Source organism: Canis lupus, chromosome 4 (genome assembly GCF_048164855.1).
Source record: "Canis lupus baileyi chromosome 4, mCanLup2.hap1, whole genome shotgun sequence".
In the NCBI taxonomy this organism is placed as follows: domain Eukaryota; kingdom Metazoa; phylum Chordata; class Mammalia; order Carnivora; family Canidae; genus Canis; species Canis lupus.
In genome coordinates, this window is record NC_132841.1 from 38,041,295 (window position 1) to 38,061,028 (window position 19,734).

Consider the following 19,734-nt stretch of genomic DNA (forward strand, 5'->3'; position numbering starts at 1 on the left):
TCCCACTGACTGGGAACACAGGCTCAGGACCATCTTGGGAAGAAGAAGCCAATTCAGATGTGCTACATCTGGGGCACATTTCTACAGCTTGTATGACTCAAATCAATACAGTTGGTACAGAAATTGAGGTGGTGGCCTGGGGTCGAGCCGTGGGTGGGGAGGACATAGCAGTCCCAGGCAGCAAAGCTGAGCGTTCCTGTTATGCAGGTGAGAACATCTAATGAATCTTGCCTAAAATGGGCCACGGAAGCAGTTGTTTCAGAGGAAGAGGGAAAGAGCCTGAAAGCTAGCATGCATTTGTTCCTTTTTGCTGCTCACAGCAAGATATTACGAGAAAGACACGAGCTCAAGAAAGAACTGTCCAGTCTGCGGGCTGCAATGAGAAGCAACAGAGCTCAGAAACACAAGGCCACTCTGGGTTGGCTGGGTTTTCGACTCTGGACTATTGCTTGAGCAAGAAATAAACTTCTACTGGGTTTGAATGTTCCTTGGCCTCTGAGGTGATTTTTGTAGCAGCTGACATGACCTGATGACACACATGGCATTGGTAACTACCACCTTTGGGTATAAACATCCACTTGGGCTGAGTCTCTGGTGGCAGGAATGGGCCATGCTGAGCCCCCAATCCCAGGCTGGCTCACTCAGCAATCTGTGGCTTGCGTCTGCGGGAGAAGGCCGGACACAGGTCCGGCTATAGGATTCCCAATGAACCAGTCTGTGACATTCAGAGAGAGACAGAAAGGGCTCTGTTCCCCCAAATAAAAGGCCCCGGGTTTTTGCCACTGAAAACTAGAATTGGCTCCTGGGTGACCAAAGGCAAGGGCAGAGTTAACAACTTGGAAATAATCTCTTGTATTTGCTTAGTTTTATGATTTACAAAGTTCTCTCACATCTGGGATCTCACATGATGCGCCAAACCTATGAGGAAGGTATTACTCAGATTTTTCAGAAGACAGATCCAGAGGCTTCAGGATTAATGAGTTGCCAAGGGTCACACAGCTAATGAGCAAGGGAGCGAATCCAAGGCCAGCTTCCCTTCCCCTCTCTAGAAATTTGCTGTTTAATGACTGAGATGTGGAAGGGCGTCTTTCTCACTGGGGCCTGGTGATCGCGGGTGCCCTTGTGTGTGGGGGGGAGGGGGTCGATGACAGTGGAGTCTTTGCATTTCTGTAAGCCTCAGTGACCCCAAGTACTGGGATTCTGCTGGACAGAAAGACCGTGAAGGGCGGGTAAGCTTGCCCAGAAAAATCTTTCCTGATGATACACCTGAGCCCCAGAGAAGCCAGATGAGCTGCAATGAGCACCCAGGATTTCTGTCTGTACTGAAGGCCCCCATCTATCACTCACTCACTGTGCCCCGCTCACCACTGGCCTTGCCTCCTTGGCTGGCTCCCCTGCACTCTGAAGGGGGACTCTCACCTGCTCCCCCCGTCATCACCACCTTTCCATGCCCTGTGCTGCCAGGTTGGGCCCTGGGTACCGAGGTGGGGTTCCGGGGGCTGGAGTCCCAGCCTGGACTTGCTGTATTGGATTGGGCCACTGACATTTGCTGGTCTTTGGCCACTCAGCCTCCCCACCCCCTTCACTGGGGAACCTGTACCTCCTGCACTGTTGCTGGGGTTGTCCTGGGGCTGTCTAACAAGGTGGCTGTGTTCTCCAGACCAGGCCGGGGCCTGGCCTTACTCCAGGGGTTTTCAATCATAGGGAGAGACCACCAGAGGTCATCACAGTGGTGGCAATGTGGCAGAGAGAAGAGGCAAAGCCCTCTCATCCCAAGCTGCTCTGGCATTTGCTGAGCTCAATCCTCTGGCTTTCCCTTCATTTCGGGAGCTACCTGACATCTTTCCAGTAGATTCAGTTCCCTCCCATCAGGGTTTAGGGCTTGCAGCCAAGGAGTCTTGATGCAGACAGAACCCCAAGTAGATAGTAGGAAAGATTTTCTAAAGCCTTCTTTAGAACAATGTAGTGCACATTTATTGAGCACCAATGGTGTGCTAGCCCCTGTGCTGGGCACTGGGGCTCCAGAGAGGTACCTATCTCCTTCACAGCCTGGAAGAGCTCATGGTCTGTGGCAGCAGGTGGTGGAGAGACAGAGTCCATGCTCTGCTGTGCAGTGTCTCCCATGTAATAAACTCCCAACTGCTAATTCAATTGGCACCCAGAAGGGTTTGCTCCTGCTTCCTCTCATTTCCCTTAAAAAAATCAATAAACTGCTCATGATGTCTTTAATAAAGACAAAATCAGAGCTTTTTATAACCTTATTATAGGGTTGGCATTTTCAGTGTTTTTCCCCAAAGCTGAAATCAAGTTAATGTGGCATCATTTGGGAATCAGGGGACTGAGACGATTGTTTATGATAAATTAGACAATAACTGACCTGAGTTTGGCAGTTTACCATTTTCAGAGACTCCCATGGGCGTCACAACAACCCTGCAGGTTAGAAGATTAGCTCAGAGATGGGAAGGCACCTGCCAAAATTCACACAGCAAGGTGGAAATGGTGGAGCTGGGGTTCGATCCTGGATATGCCTGACCCCTCAGCCCTGGTTTTCTCCTGGGAGCAGTGTGGATGGGCAGCTGGAGCTCTGGGACCTGCAGGATGGTGGGGCTGGGCGGAGATGCTTTCTGCAGGGAGAAGGCTTCTGGGAGGGCAGTTGCTTGCAGGCCATGCTGGGAGAGCATCCACGTTCCCGCACCGCCCCCTGGTGGACTCCCTGAGCCTGGCCTCCTGGCTGTAGGAGGGTTGGGCTGGGAGGTTCAGGCTGATGGTGGCTATGGGTGGGTTTGGGAAACCTTCCTGGTGGAATAGCCTCTGCGTTTGGACAGCTGAATGCTTAAGCCTTCCAGATGAGGGAACAGATGTTCGTGTATTTGCTTGTTTGTGTGAAAAGTGTTTATTCATTAATGCTTTCAACCTGTCTCCAGAGACAACTGCATACCCCTGCCCAAAAGCTGATGACCTGGCACTGCCCTTGCCCTCATGGGAGGGTCAGGCCCACAGATAGATGCCCACGATGTGGGGAAAATGAGGGCACTGTGAAGCCAGGCCCGGGGCATCCTGGCAATTCTAACTTGGGTAGGAATGGGGAGTGGTGAGAGGAGTGAGGGAAAGGTTTCTGGGTTAACAGGTCGGGTGAGTATGGAGAGGAGCTGGGGTAAGACGGGTACAGAGGGAGCAGTATGTCCACTGTGAAGACAATGGCCCGAAGCTCCAAGAGCCCTCACTTTCAGGGCTCTGACTTCATGTTGCAGTCATCGTTTTGGATCCTTTTCTTTCAGGAGACCCAGCCCAGATTACATGAGCTTCAGGGGCTCCAGCTTATGGGGCTCTGACCCCTGGGCAAAGGAGAAGCCAAAGCAGGGGTACACTACACTAGACTGTGGGGGTGGTGTGGCCAGAGCCCTGGGGAGGGCCTTGAGGCTGCAGGGGAGAGGCAGGGAGTAGCAGGTTGGCTCAGCTAAGAAATTCAGCTCTGTCCTGAGAGCAATGGGGTCCTATTAAAAGGTTCTGAGCAGGAGAGTGGCTAGGCTACCCCTGAGTTAGGAAGTTTTTGACAGAACAGAGAGCTCTCCCAGAGCAACCCCCAGACCCAGGCAGAGGGCCCCTCAGCTATGGTTCCCGTGTTTTGGCAGACCCTGCCCTGGGCCTCTATCCATGTGGTTCCCAACAGGTGCAGAGCCCATGGGCCAGGAGGCTGTGCCCCCCGGAGTCCACCACCAAACCCCTCTTCCAGAACACACCTTGGGAAGCTGTGACCTGACTCCAGGATCTGTGCAGGACTGGCCCTGCTCCAGCCTCCAGAGGGTGGACCATGCTGATGGTATGTGCATGGTTAGGTCCAAGGATAGCTATTTGGGGGGTGTGGAGAAGGAGTTGGAGGGTGCCAACTAGGAGATAGAGGGCAGCAAGCAGCTGGAGCTGCTGCAAGGTAGGAGATGGCATGTGTCTGTGGTGTTTCTTTGTTGCCCTTCATTTCCTCCAGAGATTTCTGAGCCCCTGCACTGTGCTATGTTCTGGGCTCACCACGCCAGGCCCAGTGGTCTCCTGGGCCAGATGTGCTCTGCAGGCTGCTGCTGGTGGGAGGTGCCAAGAATGGGTTCTGTAGGTGGGAATCCAGAGGCTGAGGTTGCACACAGGCATGAGTGTGTTCTTTGAGGAGCCAGGCTGAGGATGGATGTCAGGCCAAACAGGGGAGACAGCCCTAGCGCTGCTGTGTGCCTGATGTAGATACATGGGGGAGGGAGGGACAAGAGAAAGGGCTAGGACCCAGATGCCAATGTGAGGAGTCCTCAGTTCATATTTCTTGGCTCTTGCTGTGTAGCTCAGGAGTACGTCAAGTGGCTTAAGAGTCCAGGACTGGGGTAAAGGCACAAGGGGGGAGGGCACTGTTGGGGCTGGGGGCCCATGGGGACCTATCTCTGGCAATCTGGGCTCTGGGACACAGGCCAGACCTCCTGTTCACTCCGGAACAAGATTCCCACCATGTCTGCAGGCCCTAGAAGGCAGCAGGAGGCTCCCCAAAGGCGGGGAGGAGGTGCTTGTCTGGCCCAGCCTGATAATTAGACCCTTCAATTGCAATTACTTTTGTAATTAGCTCAGCTGGTAATTGCAACAGGAGGTGGTAATTTCTGTCCTTCACAGAAACTCCCTCTGAATTGAGCTTTGCTTGTCTGTCTAGGGTGCAGGGTAGGGCTCTGGGGAGCTCTGGGGTCCTGGGTGGGAGCAGTTACACACAGGTGGGGGCTTGGCTCAAAGTGAAGCATTTGGGTTCTGCTCGCCCCCTGGGGTGGGACATGCAGGGTACAGCAAGTGGGTGCTTGGGACTCTGCCCTTGTGTGTGGGCTGGCCTAGTGACTTGCTTCTATCACTTCCACAGTAGGTTACAAAAGATTGCGACTTCTAGTTTGTCAGCAAACTTTCTTTACTGCCCCTGGCTTGCATGCTTCGAGGAAGTCAGCTGCCGTGTCGGGGAGGCCCATGCAGGAAGGAACCAAATGCTGCCAACAACCAGTGAGTGAGCCTGGCAGCCGATCCTTCCCTATGTGAGCCTTCAGATGAGACCATAGACCCCTGGGCTGACACACCTGGATCACAACCTCTTGAGAAACCCTGACACAGAAAACCCAACTAAACAGATCCCAGATTCCTGACCCTAGAAACTGTGAGATAGTAAACGTGTGTTGTTTTAAGCTGCCACTTTCTGGTCTAAGTTGTTACAGAGCAACAGTTAACTAGTACATGGACAAACTGTTAAATGAACTATGTTCTGTCCCTTGACCTTGACAAAGAATACTTTAAAGACTACCTGAGAGGTCAGGTTCAAATCTAGAATCTTTGGACTCCTTGGAGTTCTGCACCAGCACATGGTAGGAGGGAGGGCGCTGGACCGTGGCATGAGGCCACCCCCCTTCTCTTCACACCCTAACTCCATCCCATAAGCCCCAGATCTCGTACATGCCTGAGGCTTAAAACTCCATACGCCAGCCCCCCCACTGGCTCACACCATTGGCATGGTCTGCCTCAAGAGGTTGGATCTAGGGAAAGGGCCTGTGCAGGCCATAGAATTGGGCTTTAGTGCTAATCTGGCCGAGGAAATCAAGAGTCTCAAATGTGGTTTAGAAGGGACAGTTGAGCTGCTAGTGGGCACATCCTCTTGGCCCCACAGACTCCTACTTCTGTGAGGCGCTGCTGGAGGTCCAGGGCAGGACTGTCTGAGGCTCAGGGATCACAGCAGGGGCCCTCCTTGCCCGAGTCTGAGGGCCACCCTGGGAAGGCCCCTTGTTCCGACCTTCCCAGACAGAAGTGAGGCACCCCCAGGGATAGGCCAGAACAAACATGAGCCTGGAGAGACAGGAAGCGTTGGGGGAATTAAATAATACCAGTTCAGGGAACCCTGGGTGGTGCAGCGGTTTAGGGCCTGCCTTTGGCCCAGGGCGCGATCCTGGAGTCCTGGGATCGAATCCCACGTCAGGCTCCCTGCATGGAGCCTGCTTCTCCCTCTGCCTGTGTCTCTGCCTCTCTCTCTCTGTGACTATCATAAATAAATAAAAATGTAAAAAACATAAAAAAAATAATACCAGTTCAGTGTTCACTGGGGCCTATTCTGTGCCAAACACTTGCCAGGCTCTGGCAACCAGAGATTTGAAGGACACAGCTGCTGCCTTCCCGGTTAGTAGGGAAGCTCAAAATAGACCCAGTCCTTCCCCCCAAGCAAGCCGGTTCTTGAAAACCTACACATAGAAGAAGTTTTTTTGTTTTACAGGCCTTCATTCAATTAGAATGGACTGAGTACATATTACATGCCAGGAGCTGGGTATTAAGCAGGAGGGACGCATTAGCATAGGAGTTATTAGGAAGCTCATAGATCCCTGGGAGAACCGGCTGCCCTCTGAAGCCCGTCCTGCCCAAGAGCCTGATGCCCTGCTGCCTGAGCCCACAGCCTTCCTAGGAGTTTATTTTTCAATCTCAGGTGCTTGTTGCCTTTGATCAGGAAATTCTAAGTTATACGTGTTGTACCCGAAGGGTGATGGATGAAATGCAGATGTTTGCATCCTCTATTGGGCAGGAGGACTTCGCAATAGAGGAAACCCTGTGCAGGTGGGAGGGCGCTGGCGTGGGCGGCCGTGATTGACAGCTGCCTCCATGGCAACGAGAGCAGGGACTCGGGAGTCCCAGGGCGAAAGGCAGCAGCGGCGCTCGGCCCTGCACCCAGGCGAAGCGCGGACGTTTCCTGCTAATAACGGGCCACTTGCTTTTGGAAGACCACTGGTTTGAGGAAGAAGAATGGATCTGATCTTGCCAAATAAAGGATTTTCAATCCCTTCCAATATATATATATATTTTTTTGCGAGTCACATTCTATTTCCATTTGGGGCAAATATTTTAACAACCCCACGAATGAACAGTTGTTGGCAGTTGTTGCAGTTTATAACCTCCAGCCTGGGACTTCCTCCCCCTTCTCACTGGGTTGTCACCTTCCTGATCGCCCCCCCCCCACCACCAGTTTTTGTCTGCATATTGCAAAAAAAAAAAAAAAAACAGTTGATTTCAGAATATAAAAATAAAAAAATAAGACTGCAAAATCAAAACCAATCAATGTTTATATTTAAACATATTCTGCAAGCGGTAATATTATGCCAGCTGGTGAACTGCAGTTGAATTCAACACTAATAGAGTCATTTAAGGTGGGGTCTGAAAACATTTGCATACGTTGATAAGATATGGAGTAAATCCTCCCAGATTAGCATATCTGTACAGGAAGGCCTTCCTCAAGCTTCAAACTTTGATTTTTTAAAACTTGGAACCTTAACTACCTTCATCTGGTGACATGTAAACCAGTTATTTACTTTAAAATTATGGGGCTTTTAAAGCGAATATTCACTAGATATAGAGTAGGTGCTGGGCGCTTTGAATACATGATCTCATTCAATCCTGATTTGATCCTTATACTAATGGCTACTCCCATTTCACAGATGGGAAAACCAAGGTACACAGGAAAGGCAACAGGCTCTAAAGCTTCCTTAGAACTTGAACTGGAGCCAAAATTCAGATCTGAGGGTTCCGAGATCAAGAAAGGAGTGAAGGTCCTTCTCAGCAAAGGTCTCAAAACCTCAGTGGTTGAGCATCTGCCTTTGGCTCAGGTCGTGATCCCGGGGTCCTGGGATCGAATCCCACATCTGGCTCCTCGCAGGGAGCCTGCTTCTCCCTTTGCTTATGTCTCTATCTCTCTCTCTCTCTGTCTCTCAGGAATAAATAAATAAAATCTTGGAAAAATAAAAAGATCTCGAAACCTTGAGACCCACAGATTACCTCTTTACTTTCTCTTATCTTTGGTCAAAAAAGAACGGGGCTTGTCAACAATGATGTGGTGGGCCTGACCACAGTTTCAGAGAGATGAGTACAGTTTAATCACCACCACCCCCACCCCACCCACAGCTGTTAAGAGTGATTAGGTCCCGTCCAGAGTTTGTTGTGCTTGAAACGGATGGTAATGCTATTTTATAACCTCACTTGTTGTCCACGATGGATCAAAATCAATACTTCTAGATTATCCAAGTCAAAATTTAGGATAGTTAAAAAGATCATTTGGCTGGTGGGAGAGGCTGCCCCTCCAAGAGAATGTCCCCAGGTCCATAACTATTTTTATTTCCATTTTGCACTTGGTGAAAGCGATACACAGAGTATACCTCCCTCTTTGTCCTGAGGGATTCCCAACATCAGAAACTGTGACCACTGAGAATATACCATATCAAAAGTAATTTTTATATAATCATGAGTTGAGCTGAGCTATGGTTAACAAGTTATACTTTGTAGACATCTAAAATTTTGTATTTTGTAGTTACTTAACTGAGCTTTTAATTTTTTTTCAAACTTTACATTTTCTTGTATTTGGGGAGCTCTGACTCCCCCTTCCCCCCCCCACTTCCTAAATATCTCTGGAGTCTCCGAGAAACTTGTATTTATAGTGCCTAATGGATAGAGTAACCCTGCCAACAGAGGGCACCCCTTCCCACTGCCATGGTTAGAAAAACCAGATTTTGTTGAAGCATAATTTTCTAAAGATTAAAAACATAACTCATACAAATGTATAGTCAACACGTGACAGAGTTTAATTTAACCCATTCTTGGGGGAACAGGCATGATGGTAGAGCTGGCTCTAGGTGGTATCTGAGAGGCAGCTATACATCTGGAAAGGAAGAATCTTGAAATAGGCTGCCGAGACATTAAAACTGGCCAGTGTCCTACGGGGCAGTAAACTGTAACTTTTAGCATTATCTTTTCTACTGGACAGAAGTCAAATGCATTTTTTTTCTTTTTTTTTCAAATGCATTTCTACTGGACCACAACAAAATCATTTGCAATTTATCAGTCTTGTATGAATTAGCATGTAACTGCAGAGTCTGGTCCCTGATCAACAATAAATAGTCAATAAAAGGACTTTCCCCTAGAGAATCATGTAATACTGGTTGGGTCTGCTGGTTACACTCCCGTATGACCCTCAGAGGACATGCCATCACCTTTATTTCCAAATCTTGAATTAAATTTTCTTAAGAACAAAATGGGTTTTTCTGGGCAAGTTCTCACCGGGGTCAGGGCTGACTGTAGATGGGTAGGTACCTGGGCAGGTACATAGTTTGGCACCTCTCCAGGTCTAACATCTCTCAGTCTCTGGTCAACACTTAGTAGAGCCATGGACAACTGATTTTTCTATAACAGAAACTAGATACAGAAAGAAAGTCACTCATTCATGTCTATGGTCCCAGCGAGTCAGTTCTGAAAATACTCAGCAAAACATTTCCTGTTTTTTGGTGGTTGTTATTCCTTCCTTAGGCTGCCTTTGGGAGGATCCAAATCAAATAACTAGTGGGAGGCATAGTAAAGAGTTTTAATTTTAGATAATACTTTTTTTTTTAATTGGTAAGCAACAGGAATGGCTGGGTTTTGGAATTTCAGCAGATGTCACTGTGAACGCCAAGCTTGCTCTGATGACACGTGTATACAGCAAAATGTCCAGAATAGACAAATCCGTAGAGATATAAAGGAGATTGGTGGTTGTCGGGGGTGGGGGAGTAACTGCCAGTGGGTATGAGGTTTCTTTCCAGGATGATGGAAATGTTCTGGAATCAGACAGTGGTGATGCTTGCACAACTTGGTGGATATACTAAAAAGTACTGAATTGCATACTTTAAAGGATGAATTTTATGGTATGTGAATGCTATCTTAATAAAAAAAATATCCAGAGACAGATCAGCACAGCAAGTTATTTTTAAAAATTCCACAATAGGGAGTCATTTACTTTGCTGGAAGCATGGGGGTCAGTGCACATTTTGCCAGCTATAAGAGAAGAATGGTTCTAGAAAGCTGAGTGAACATATTGGTGGTTATCTTCATGATGTTTCAGGGCTCCCTCCCCTATCTAGATGGCTCAAAGCACAACTCAGCTTGGGCTGGGTCTACCTTTAGTGACAAGTTTAAGGGGGGCTGTAAGCTCCCTGAACTGAGAAGATACCCCTCCCCCTCCTCTCTTTGTAATATGAGTGGAAAATGTTTCAAACTATTTGAAACACCTGCTTAGATCCAGTCAGTGTTTCCCATTTTATGCTGTGTGAGACATGATCTTCACGTCAGAAAACACTATCATGCTGCATGTGGCTTTTGTGAGACAACCATTTTCTGAGGATGTAACCATGAGGAAAATTCACCTTAAATAATTGTTGTCTCCATGGTTTCATCAAATGTCTTTATTGATCATGTCTCTTAATCCTTAATCTTTAATCTTAAACCTCAACCTGCAGGGTAGATTTTATTACCCTTGTGTAACCAAAATGACATTTGGGGCCTCCTAATCTCTTGAGATCTGGGCAAAGTTGGTTTGATCTCCCCCCAACTCACAACCTTCAGTAAGTCTACAACCCTCCTGGAGATTCTGGTGCCCCCCCAAAGGACTCAGATTTTCAGATTTTCCTCTGCATTTGGGCACATGTCTCCTCTGGGAACCCTTTTTGTTATGTTCTTTGTAGACCCAGATGTGAAACTCCACCCCCTTCCTAAATTCCTCCCAAGAGCCATTTACACAAAATATGTACAAGTACAGTGAACTTTCCTGGAGATTTTGTGTGTGTGTGTGTGTGTGTGTGTGTGTGTGTGTGTGTGTAGGAGGAGAGATGGAGAATCAATGTGTATGGCTATAAAATGAACACTAGGCATTCCCCTTTCCCCAAAGCATCATTTGGAAAAGTGTACTAGGAAAACATCACCCTGTCCCCATCTTAGCGGCTCTTGATTTTTTCCTCTTTTCCCTTCGCTTCTCCTCATCATCTGCCACCTCAGGAACTCCAAATTTTTTCCCCACCGTTACACAGATAAATGCATTTTCAGATTCAACTAGGTGCTCAACAGAACAAAAGGGACCTATTTATCAATAAAGGGACATTCTCTTGAAAAATCAGTTAGGTTATGAATAGCATAAAGAAAAATGTCTCCAGTACCACCATTTCATGGATGAGAAAGTGAGGGTCAGAGAGAACTGTGTCTGTCACTCCCATTGTCCTGTCTGGCTCAGTCCCCCAGATCAGATGCACACTGTTTCTCTGGGAGAAGAGTCTGGAGTAAACTCAGAATGAACTCTATCCCTAAATCTCCATGAGATGTTGGGTGCCCAGGGCAACTCTGACTTGATCTCACATCCTAGGTTGAGCTCAAGGTATGAGAGGCTTCCCTCTCTCTTCCTCATTGGGGCATGGCATTCTTGGAAGGCAGTGCCAGGGCCAGGGCCCAGATTTGAGTCTTTGACATATTGCTGCCAGGTGCTAGAGAATGAACAGGCCAGGGTAGAGAACGAACAGAAGGTAGATAAGAGACTGGAAGCAACTGTACTACTGGGGAGTGGGAAAGCTTAGAGAGGTCCCAGGAATTGCCAGGTGCTAGGGAGACCCACGTCTCCTCCATCCGATGGGTTTTGGTTCTGTAGACCTCTGGAGTTGGGCAGATTTCAGTTCCTATTCAGTCTCTGCCTTTGTGTTGGATAAGATGGTCATCCAGTAACTTTCACCCCCACCTCTACTGCAATTCCATGGGAGGAGTAGATTTACTCCCTCTATCCATGACTTGGCCATGGGACTTGCGTTGCCTAATATATTCGTAGGCAAGATGCTTGGGAACTTGAAATGCACTTGTGCTGCTGGGCTTGCTGTCTGGTGTATCCCTGATATAACCATGACAAGAACATGCCTAGGTAGGCTTACTGGTCTCAAGAGAAGATGGGAGGCATGTAAAACAAAACAGAGCCCATCCTAGGTTAGCTAGTTTACAGATTCATGAGCTAAATAAGTGTTTACTGTCATTTTCTGGCATGCTTATTATGCAGCACTACTGTGGCCATCATGAGCTACTTAATACAGTCTCTCACCAACTGTGTGACTTGGGAAAGCTGGCTTCCTCCATGGAGACCCACAGGAAGAAGGCAGGACTTAGTAGAGCTCATGGAAAGCCTGGGGTGAGCCCGAGGACAGTTCAGGGAATTAGATAAATGTCCTGTCCTGCACTAACTGGAGGTAGGGCATCTCTAAGGGGAATATTCTAACTTCTAGGTAATGAAAGAAGGCACGGTGCATGATAGAAAAGACACAGGTGGGAGGGTGGGGTTGTAGAGAGCCAGGCCTTCCACCCGCCAGGGTACTGGGGGGAGTACAGATGATCTGCGCCTCTCTGAAGGGTGATTAGGTAACATGTATACTCCATTTCCAGAATTACACCTATAGGTATGCTAAACGAGCATACACACACACACACACCACCACCACCACCACCACCACCACCACCGCCGCCGCCGCCACCAAAACCCACTTGCATATGTGCACAAGGAAATATTGTCAGACGATCAAGATACTTGTTTAAACAGCTAAAAATTAGAAATGACTCAAATGTTCATGGCTAGGGGGACTCTATGGAACAGTCTCTGGTGGTTAACAATAATGAAGGAGCCCTTTATGGGCTAACATCTTGAATCTCGAAGACACATTACTGGATTCAGTTCACAAAGTAGAGTATAACGTTTATGTTGAAAAGCAAACAAAACTGAACCAAACACCACACAGCCGACTGTACAGCAGTGGTTGCCTCAGGGGGAATTGCTAGGGGAAAGGACGGGGAGGGGTGGTCAAAGTGACTCTGGCTTTCTCTGTAATGTTGCAAATTTGAAGACAAGGGGTCTGGATTGGAACCTCACCCATGTCACATACTTGGGTTTTTAACTCTGGGCACTTTGTGTCTCTCTTCAGGCCCCAGCTGATGGGGATGTGGAGGAAATGAGTTGGTATCTGTGGAGGGTCTGACACAATGTCTGGGTGCAGGAAGGGGCTCATTAATCTCAGTTGAAAACAAAAGATAGGGCCATCTGAGACCTACACAGCCCAGCCTGCAGGTCCCTCTGGAGCCCCATTTCCTCGGGCATCCTGCCAGGACTACTGGACACATAGGGCCCTGGCAACACTCCAGCAAGTGAAGGCTGTAGTCCAGCCGGACCAGTGCTCTGGCTTACACAGTAGCGTCTCAGGGCATGAGAAGCATGTTGTGTTGTGTGACCTCGAGTAGGGAAGTCAGGGACATGGCAGGGACATCTGCAATGATCTTCAAAAATAACAAATTATGAACGCCTCAGAGCTGCTGGCTGGGTGAGGGGGAGCTTTTCCCAGTCACCCTCCAGCCTGTTAGTGACCATTGAAGGCTCCTGAATTCTCGCTGGAATGCTTGGAATTCTGGGACATCTGTGTCCTTGGCTATTATTTCCTGCTTGAGTGGTCTCTCAAGAACCCACTCAAATGGACAAAGAGGATGACAAATTCACCCTCAAAGCTCCAGATGGAGTCAGGTCAGCAAAGGTGAACTGGTGGCTAATTAGCTGAGATGGGGTTCCAAAGGGATCTCCTCAATCTGGACTACTGAGCATTCCCTCCCACCCACCACGCTTCTAACTTGAGTTTCAGCACATCCCCAGCCTGCCCCAGGCATGTATCCCTTCAGAGGGTCATGACTGCTTGGGCCACATCCTCCCACACTCCGCTCCCTGCGCCTTCCATCAGGCTTTAGCCAACCTAGCATTGGCCCCTGTGTCCCATTCTTTCCATGATTCCCTGGTAATTTTAGGTACAAGCCAGTCTCTCTGGAGAGTGGGGCGGGGCTGTCCCTTTGACTTCCCAGCATGGATCCACAGTCTGCAGGAGAGCCTGTAGTAGATCTACAGTCCACCCTCCCCAGCAGTGGGGCTGCTCCCTCAACTGGAGTCTGAATGATCTTTCCATAACACAGACCTCATCATTTTAATCCCTCCTGATGAAGACCCTTCCAAGCCATCCCAAGACTCATGTCCCCAAGGCAGCTGCTGCAGGGGTCTGCTCTCACTCCGTGAGGTAAGACCTTCTAGGCTCTCTGGTCTCCTCCCCTATTCCCTCTCTTTCCCTCCCTGCTTTGCCTAGTTGGCAATAATGCTTTTGCTTCTTTCTGGCTTCCTATTGGCGGGATCTAAACCTGTTGGAAGAGGATTCTGGAAATTGTGATTCCCAGGCTTCCAGCCCTGGCTGCCTATATAGTACCCCACTATTCATCACATCCACTGCTATAGTTCAGGGGACACTTCCCTGTCCTTTGCTTCCACCCACATAGAACTGTTTAATACCATCTATTGACTCAATCTGCTACTCATCTTTCCCAAGTCTCCCTTGACACAGCTTTGTCTTCTCTCCCCTGAAAAATCATATTTAACCATATTAAAAGCCATTTTGAGCCAAGCAGTTCCCATAAGCCTTGACTGAGATGACTCATAATCTCTTCTCTGCTTCTGGTGGGCATTCATCAAGGTATGCCATTTTGCATTTGCTGGAAGGCCCAAAGTTCAGGACTCTACAGCCTTGTCCAGCCTCCTCCCTTCCCTCCCAGGGGAACACTGATCACTGCTGTCACGGCAAATCTGGTCAGCATCCTCTCTTCATCTTCCAAACCATTCCATTGGTGTCTTTGGCATTTATTCCTGGCCCCAAATCCATGAACCTTTTCTTGATCTGGTGGTCAATCTTATTTGCTCCTCAACTGCCTAGTCTACTGCAGACTTCCTCAACCGACACAGTTTCCATGTTAAAGATGTTTTTTCCTCTTCCTGAACAAAGGCATCTCTGAAGCTGACCACTGAGGAAACTGTCTTCCCCAACCCTTCCTGAGCACCCACCATGTACCTGGTTCATCTGGTGAGCGAGACAAAGGCCTGACCCTTGTGACCAGCCTGTCCTTCATTGCCAGTGTGGTGTTTCTCTAGTTCCCTGAGAACTCCTTGACTTCCTAAGGGAGCTTCCAAATTTCTTTACCCCAGCATTTTACCATAAGTCCTTTTCTAAATCGAGACACACCGTGTGATGAAGTTTGGGGAGTATTCCTCACCAGGAAGTTAAAAAATAAAACTGCAAGGCAGCATCTGTTTCGATAGCTTTATTGGAACATGATGGTAACACAGAACATGGATTTGGGGGCCCATCGCAGATGCTCCTCCTCTAGACAGCATAGACTCCACTTCTGCAGCCAGCAGAGGCTCCGGGGAGCCTCCAGAAGGGTGGGGATAGCTGAGACACAGACCCAAGGAGGCCCCTGCCATGGCAGGCAGTGGGTGGGCACACTGGGTCAGAACCCTGACCAACTGACACCGTGACCAGCCAGACTGGTCTTATGCCTCCAACTACTTGGCCATGAGTTAGAGACCCACCTGCCTCAGACTCCTGGGAAAATGTCTGAGGAGGGGATTCTGGGGCTTCTAGAAGGAATCCAGCCAAGAGATTGAGCACCTCTGAGGGCTACTGGGGCAAATCATGCCTTCCGGTATATTGGCAGATAAACTGCTTAAAGCCCTTACTATGTGCCAAATGCTCTTCTAGAGGCTAGACATACAAAAGTTAATAGAAACAGGCAGGGCTCATGACCTCCTGAGTGGGGGAGACGGACAGGGGTGAGGAAACCAGATAGACGGCTGTAAATTACAAACACGTGATGGCTTCTGAGGACAGTTATGGTGTGTGTCGGGGGAGGCCTGACCTCTTGGGGTGGGTCAAGGAAGCCTTCCTCAAACAGTGATATTTCAGCTGAGGTCTCATGGCCAGACGGGTAAGAAGAGTATTCCACGTCATGGAAACAGTTTGGTGCATGGCCCGGTAGCAGCGAGCAGCAGAATAAACAAACAGAAAGGAGAGGCCGGGAGGGTTGGGATGAAGAGACAGAGCGGAGCGTGGCAGGAGGAGGCAGGAGGCTCCATGTCGGGGCTGAGCACGCAGGACCACTGGGCCATGAGAAAGATGACAGCCTGCGTGTGCCACGTGACCACATGACCAGGGCAGCCTCTGCACAGCTCGCTGTGGCTGTTGGGAGCGGAGGGTTGAGGGAGGCCTGTGGGGGACGTGGAAAGCTGTCAGGAAGCTGTCTCAGTCTCCAGGGATGGCAGTGTGGGACCGAGTGAGGACAGGGCAGGTGGAGAGAATCAAGCAGAAGATGGGTACATGTGGAGCTAAGACTCGAGAAAGCTGACCAGGAGGAGCTAAGGCTGACCCTCGCGCCTTGAAGCCAGTGGCAGGCTTCTGTCTGAGACAAGGAACCTGGCAGAGGGGCAGGTGCAGGGAGCAGGTCAAGAGTGTGGTTGTGAATATGCTAAACTAAAAGTCGGTACCTTCGAAACACCCAGGTGGAGGTGTCAGGTGCACAGCCATGAGCAGAAAGCTCCCAGAGGAAGCCTGGGCTCCAGGCACATATCTGTGAGTCATTTCCTCACAGTAAGTGTCCTGGTGACTTCCGTTACGAGGGTGCGGATGAGGCCACAGAGGGAAAGAAATCGCAGTGAGAAGAGAAGGCTCATGGGACAGGCACACCTGACAGCCTGGGAGGGGACCGTGAGCCACAGTAGGGCGGGGAAGGCGTGGGTGTGCACAGAGGGGGGTGCCACCTGGGGCTGTTGGAACGGAGGGTGGAGTGGGCTCAGGGAGGGGCGGTGGTTAGCAGGGAGGATCCATGCACACCCTCGTGTTTCTCCGGGGCTGTCAGCACCCCGACCTCCTTGGGTCTCTTCAATAACCCTGTAAATAGCAAAGGGGGATCTACCTCCTTGGATGGAGGAGCCAAGAGCTGCTCAGAACCATCACTTCTGATGCAGCCAAGGTCACGCACCCAGCAGAGGATGCTGTGGGGTCAACTCCCCCCACCATGCCACCTCTCCCTGACTCTGGCATCCTACCCACTGTCCCCGCACCTGCCCCACCTGTTTGCTCTGCTCCGCACCGCTTCTTGTTGATGAAAAGCACCAGAGAGGGGCAGTACTGCAGCGTGAAGGGACCCCTCAGGCTCCAGGTCTGAGCTAGAAAAGGGTAGGCTGAGTCAAGCACACACCTTGACCTCTCCCCTGAGTGTGGGCTTGAGGCCAGACTTTCTGCCCTTGCTCCTGTTCATTCATTTACTCAACAACGATCTTTTGAGTGCCTCCTACGAGCCAGGCACACCTGCTAGCTGAGTGCCCTGGGGGCAGGTCCCGTCTTCTTTCAAGCCTCAGTTTCTACCTCCATAAAGTAGGTTGGTGCTTCTTACCACGTTATAAGGATTACATGAGCTCGTGCAGGTGAAGTACCTGCACACTGCAGGTGCTCATTAAAGGCTAATTTCCTTCCTTTCTTTCCCTTCCCTTGCCTTTCCTTTCCTTCATCCTACAGAATCCATGAAGTGAGAGGCTCACTCTTTACGGCCACACCCTCTGCTGTGCTCCGAGGGCCTGTACATTCCCATGTGTACAAATCCATGCACACACCTGTGCACATACCTTCCCCGCATCCAGCCATCTCTGCTCATGACTCAGGGCCAGCACCAATGTGAGCTTTGAACCCCTGGGATTCAGTGGACCCAGGCCCAGGAGAGTTCTGAACATCTGCTGGGAATACTGAGCACAGAACAGGCTGCTCCACGCTAGACCCAAGGACCCCAGCACTCCACTGTGTGCTCTGGGAGTCCCTAGACTCAGGCTAGGGTGCATCTTCGGTGGCTTTGGGGGCTTCTGGGTCCTTAATGGCTCCAGGAGTCAACTCTTGGTGACCAGAAGCAGTATCTTCTGTGTCCTGGGCGGGGTCTAGACAGCCTCGGAGGGGAGAGTCCTCACCGCTTCCTGGGGTGGTGTCCTCGGTGGCTCCTCAGACAGTGGCTCGCCTGGCTGCTCCTCTGAGGGGCCTCTCATGTGTCTCTGGAGGAACCTAAGTCCCCAAAGGCTCTTGCAGCAGCTTAGAAGGTTGCTGGAGCACACAGTGCAGGATAGTGCTGGCTTCCTGAGGAGACACAAGCACAGGTCAGGGCTGAGGTGACCACGGAGCAAGGCCAGTGGGCCCAGGGCCCACCCTCTGGCCTTTGCTTCTTCTAAGCCAGCCTTGGGCAGGCAGGAGTGGAGGTGGGGTGGGTGGGTGGGATGGGGTGTGGGCCCCTCCTTCGCCACCAAGGCAGCCCACGTGCAGCAGGGACTTCTTCCCTCAACCCACAGAGGAGAGCATTCAGGAGACCTGCTTTCAGATCTCAGGCCTGCTTCCAACATGCTGGGTGCCCCTTAACTCCTCTGAACGCCAAATGGAGGAAAAAATAACCACCTTCCCAATGCTTGGGAGATTTAAGTGTTACCAAGTATGTACAAAAGTACCTCACACATTGCCCACTCACAATCATTTTATGCCTGCTGCCCAATTAATGTTTACTGTTTCTCGCTCCTTAATGAAATGATTCCTAAACATCAACAGTATGTTGCATGGATGGAAGGAAGGCTGAGAGAAGACACACAGATTTGTTCAGCCTCGGATTCAAGTCGGTTGTGAGCACATCTGTCCCCAATAGAATGAGTGCTCCCCAAAGGCGAGGCTCTTGCCCTGGCATTTAGGGCTGCCATATAGTAGTTCCTCAGTTAACGGCTGTTGGGTTGATCTCATCAAAAAACAGAGCACTGAAGACTGAGTTAGCTTAAACCTTGGTAGGAAAGTTTTTAACAAAGTATCTGGCATATATTTTTAGGAAAAAGAGGGTTTCCCTCACTCACTCCTGGGCAGAGTTCCTTGTCCTGTGGCCTGCTAAAGTGCAGGTGGCAGACCTGCTTTTCTCTTTAGCTACTTTGGGTGACTAAGAATTCCTCTATCACTCTTATTTCAAGCCAGAGGGGAAGGCTCAAGGTGGCGCTGCTGTGTTTTCAGCACCAGCACCTGCAGATCTCCCTTTATTAAAGAGCAGAGAACAGGAGGCAGGCTCAGAGCTTCAATGAAGGAATTGGATCCGTTCAAACTTTGATGACATTGTTTTGTGTCATTGTATCTCTGCTCACAAGTTCTTTTTGTATTCCACAAGTGATTACTGCATTTCCATTTTTGGTGACAGTATGAAGTCTCCTCATAAATACATTTCTGTGAAAACAGTGAGTTAGTGTTGAGTTTTAAGTGCACATAATGCAGGTGGGAGAAGATAATGGGCTGGACTGGACGGGGAAGGGAGTGCCAGGGGCCATGGTCTGGGGAGTGCCATTCCAAGTCCTCGACCCATCTCACCTCACCCTGAGCCCCAACACAGGAGAAGTTGAGTACTGCACAGTGTCCCTGGAGACTCTGGTGTCTCTGTAACTCTAGGGTAGGACAAAATCTGGCTTCAGCTCTGTCCAAAGCCATGAGTGCTCTCTACTTTCTGGCTTCTCTGCCTAGGCTGGAGTGGTAGCTTTCCTTGCCAGTTTTGTGCTGGGAGCCACCTGTTGCTTTGGTCCTGAGACCCACTGCCATTCCTTGGGGTGGAGATCATCCCATGAAGATCACACCTGGCCTCAGCTTCTGCCATCATCTGTTAAGGTAATCTGGCTGCCAGAGGAATCAAACTCCCTGCTCCTCCTCCCTTCCACATGGAGAGGGGGAAGAGGCTCAAGCTTCCCTTTAGCATCTGTTTAATGGGGTTGTGCATTTGGACACCTGACTTTGTAAGATGCAGATGACAGCTGCCCCGGACACCCCAAGTTTCCCTCATGTGTAGGTATGCTTCAGCTAAGCTACTGGTGTAGATCTCGAATGGCCCAAGCTCTCCCTGAGGTTTGGCCAGCCCTTCCTTCCCCGGAACATGTGCCCTCACCTGGATCTCAAGGTCGTACCCCTGGCACTTCAGAGGCCCCAGTCCTCTGTGCTAGCACTGCGCATATTTGACTAGGCAGGCAGGTAT

The 19,734-nt window shown here is 49.8% G+C and overlaps 1 protein-coding gene across 8 annotated transcripts in view; it reads right to left on the reverse strand.

Annotated features, from left to right (window-relative positions):
- The window catches only part of HRH2 (histamine receptor H2), a 72,381-nt gene that overhangs the window by 4,370 nt on the left and 48,277 nt on the right, over positions 1–19,734 (reverse strand). For 2 of the 8 annotated variants that reach the window (XM_072824084.1, XM_072824085.1), the window contains exons 3-4: positions 17,669–17,831; positions 14,962–15,921 (exon numbers count right to left, since the gene is read on the reverse strand). The exons of 1 other annotated variant lie outside the window; for it this stretch is intronic. In XM_072824084.1, the coding sequence (XP_072680185.1) occupies positions 15,394–15,921; positions 17,669–17,831 (691 nt within the window). In that variant the 3' untranslated portion in view covers positions 14,962–15,393. Of the gene's footprint in view, positions 1–14,961; positions 17,832–19,734 lie in introns of those variants that run through there. 5 more of the 8 variants (XR_012029747.1, XM_072824087.1, XM_072824089.1 and 2 more) reach the window with 5 other exon arrangements.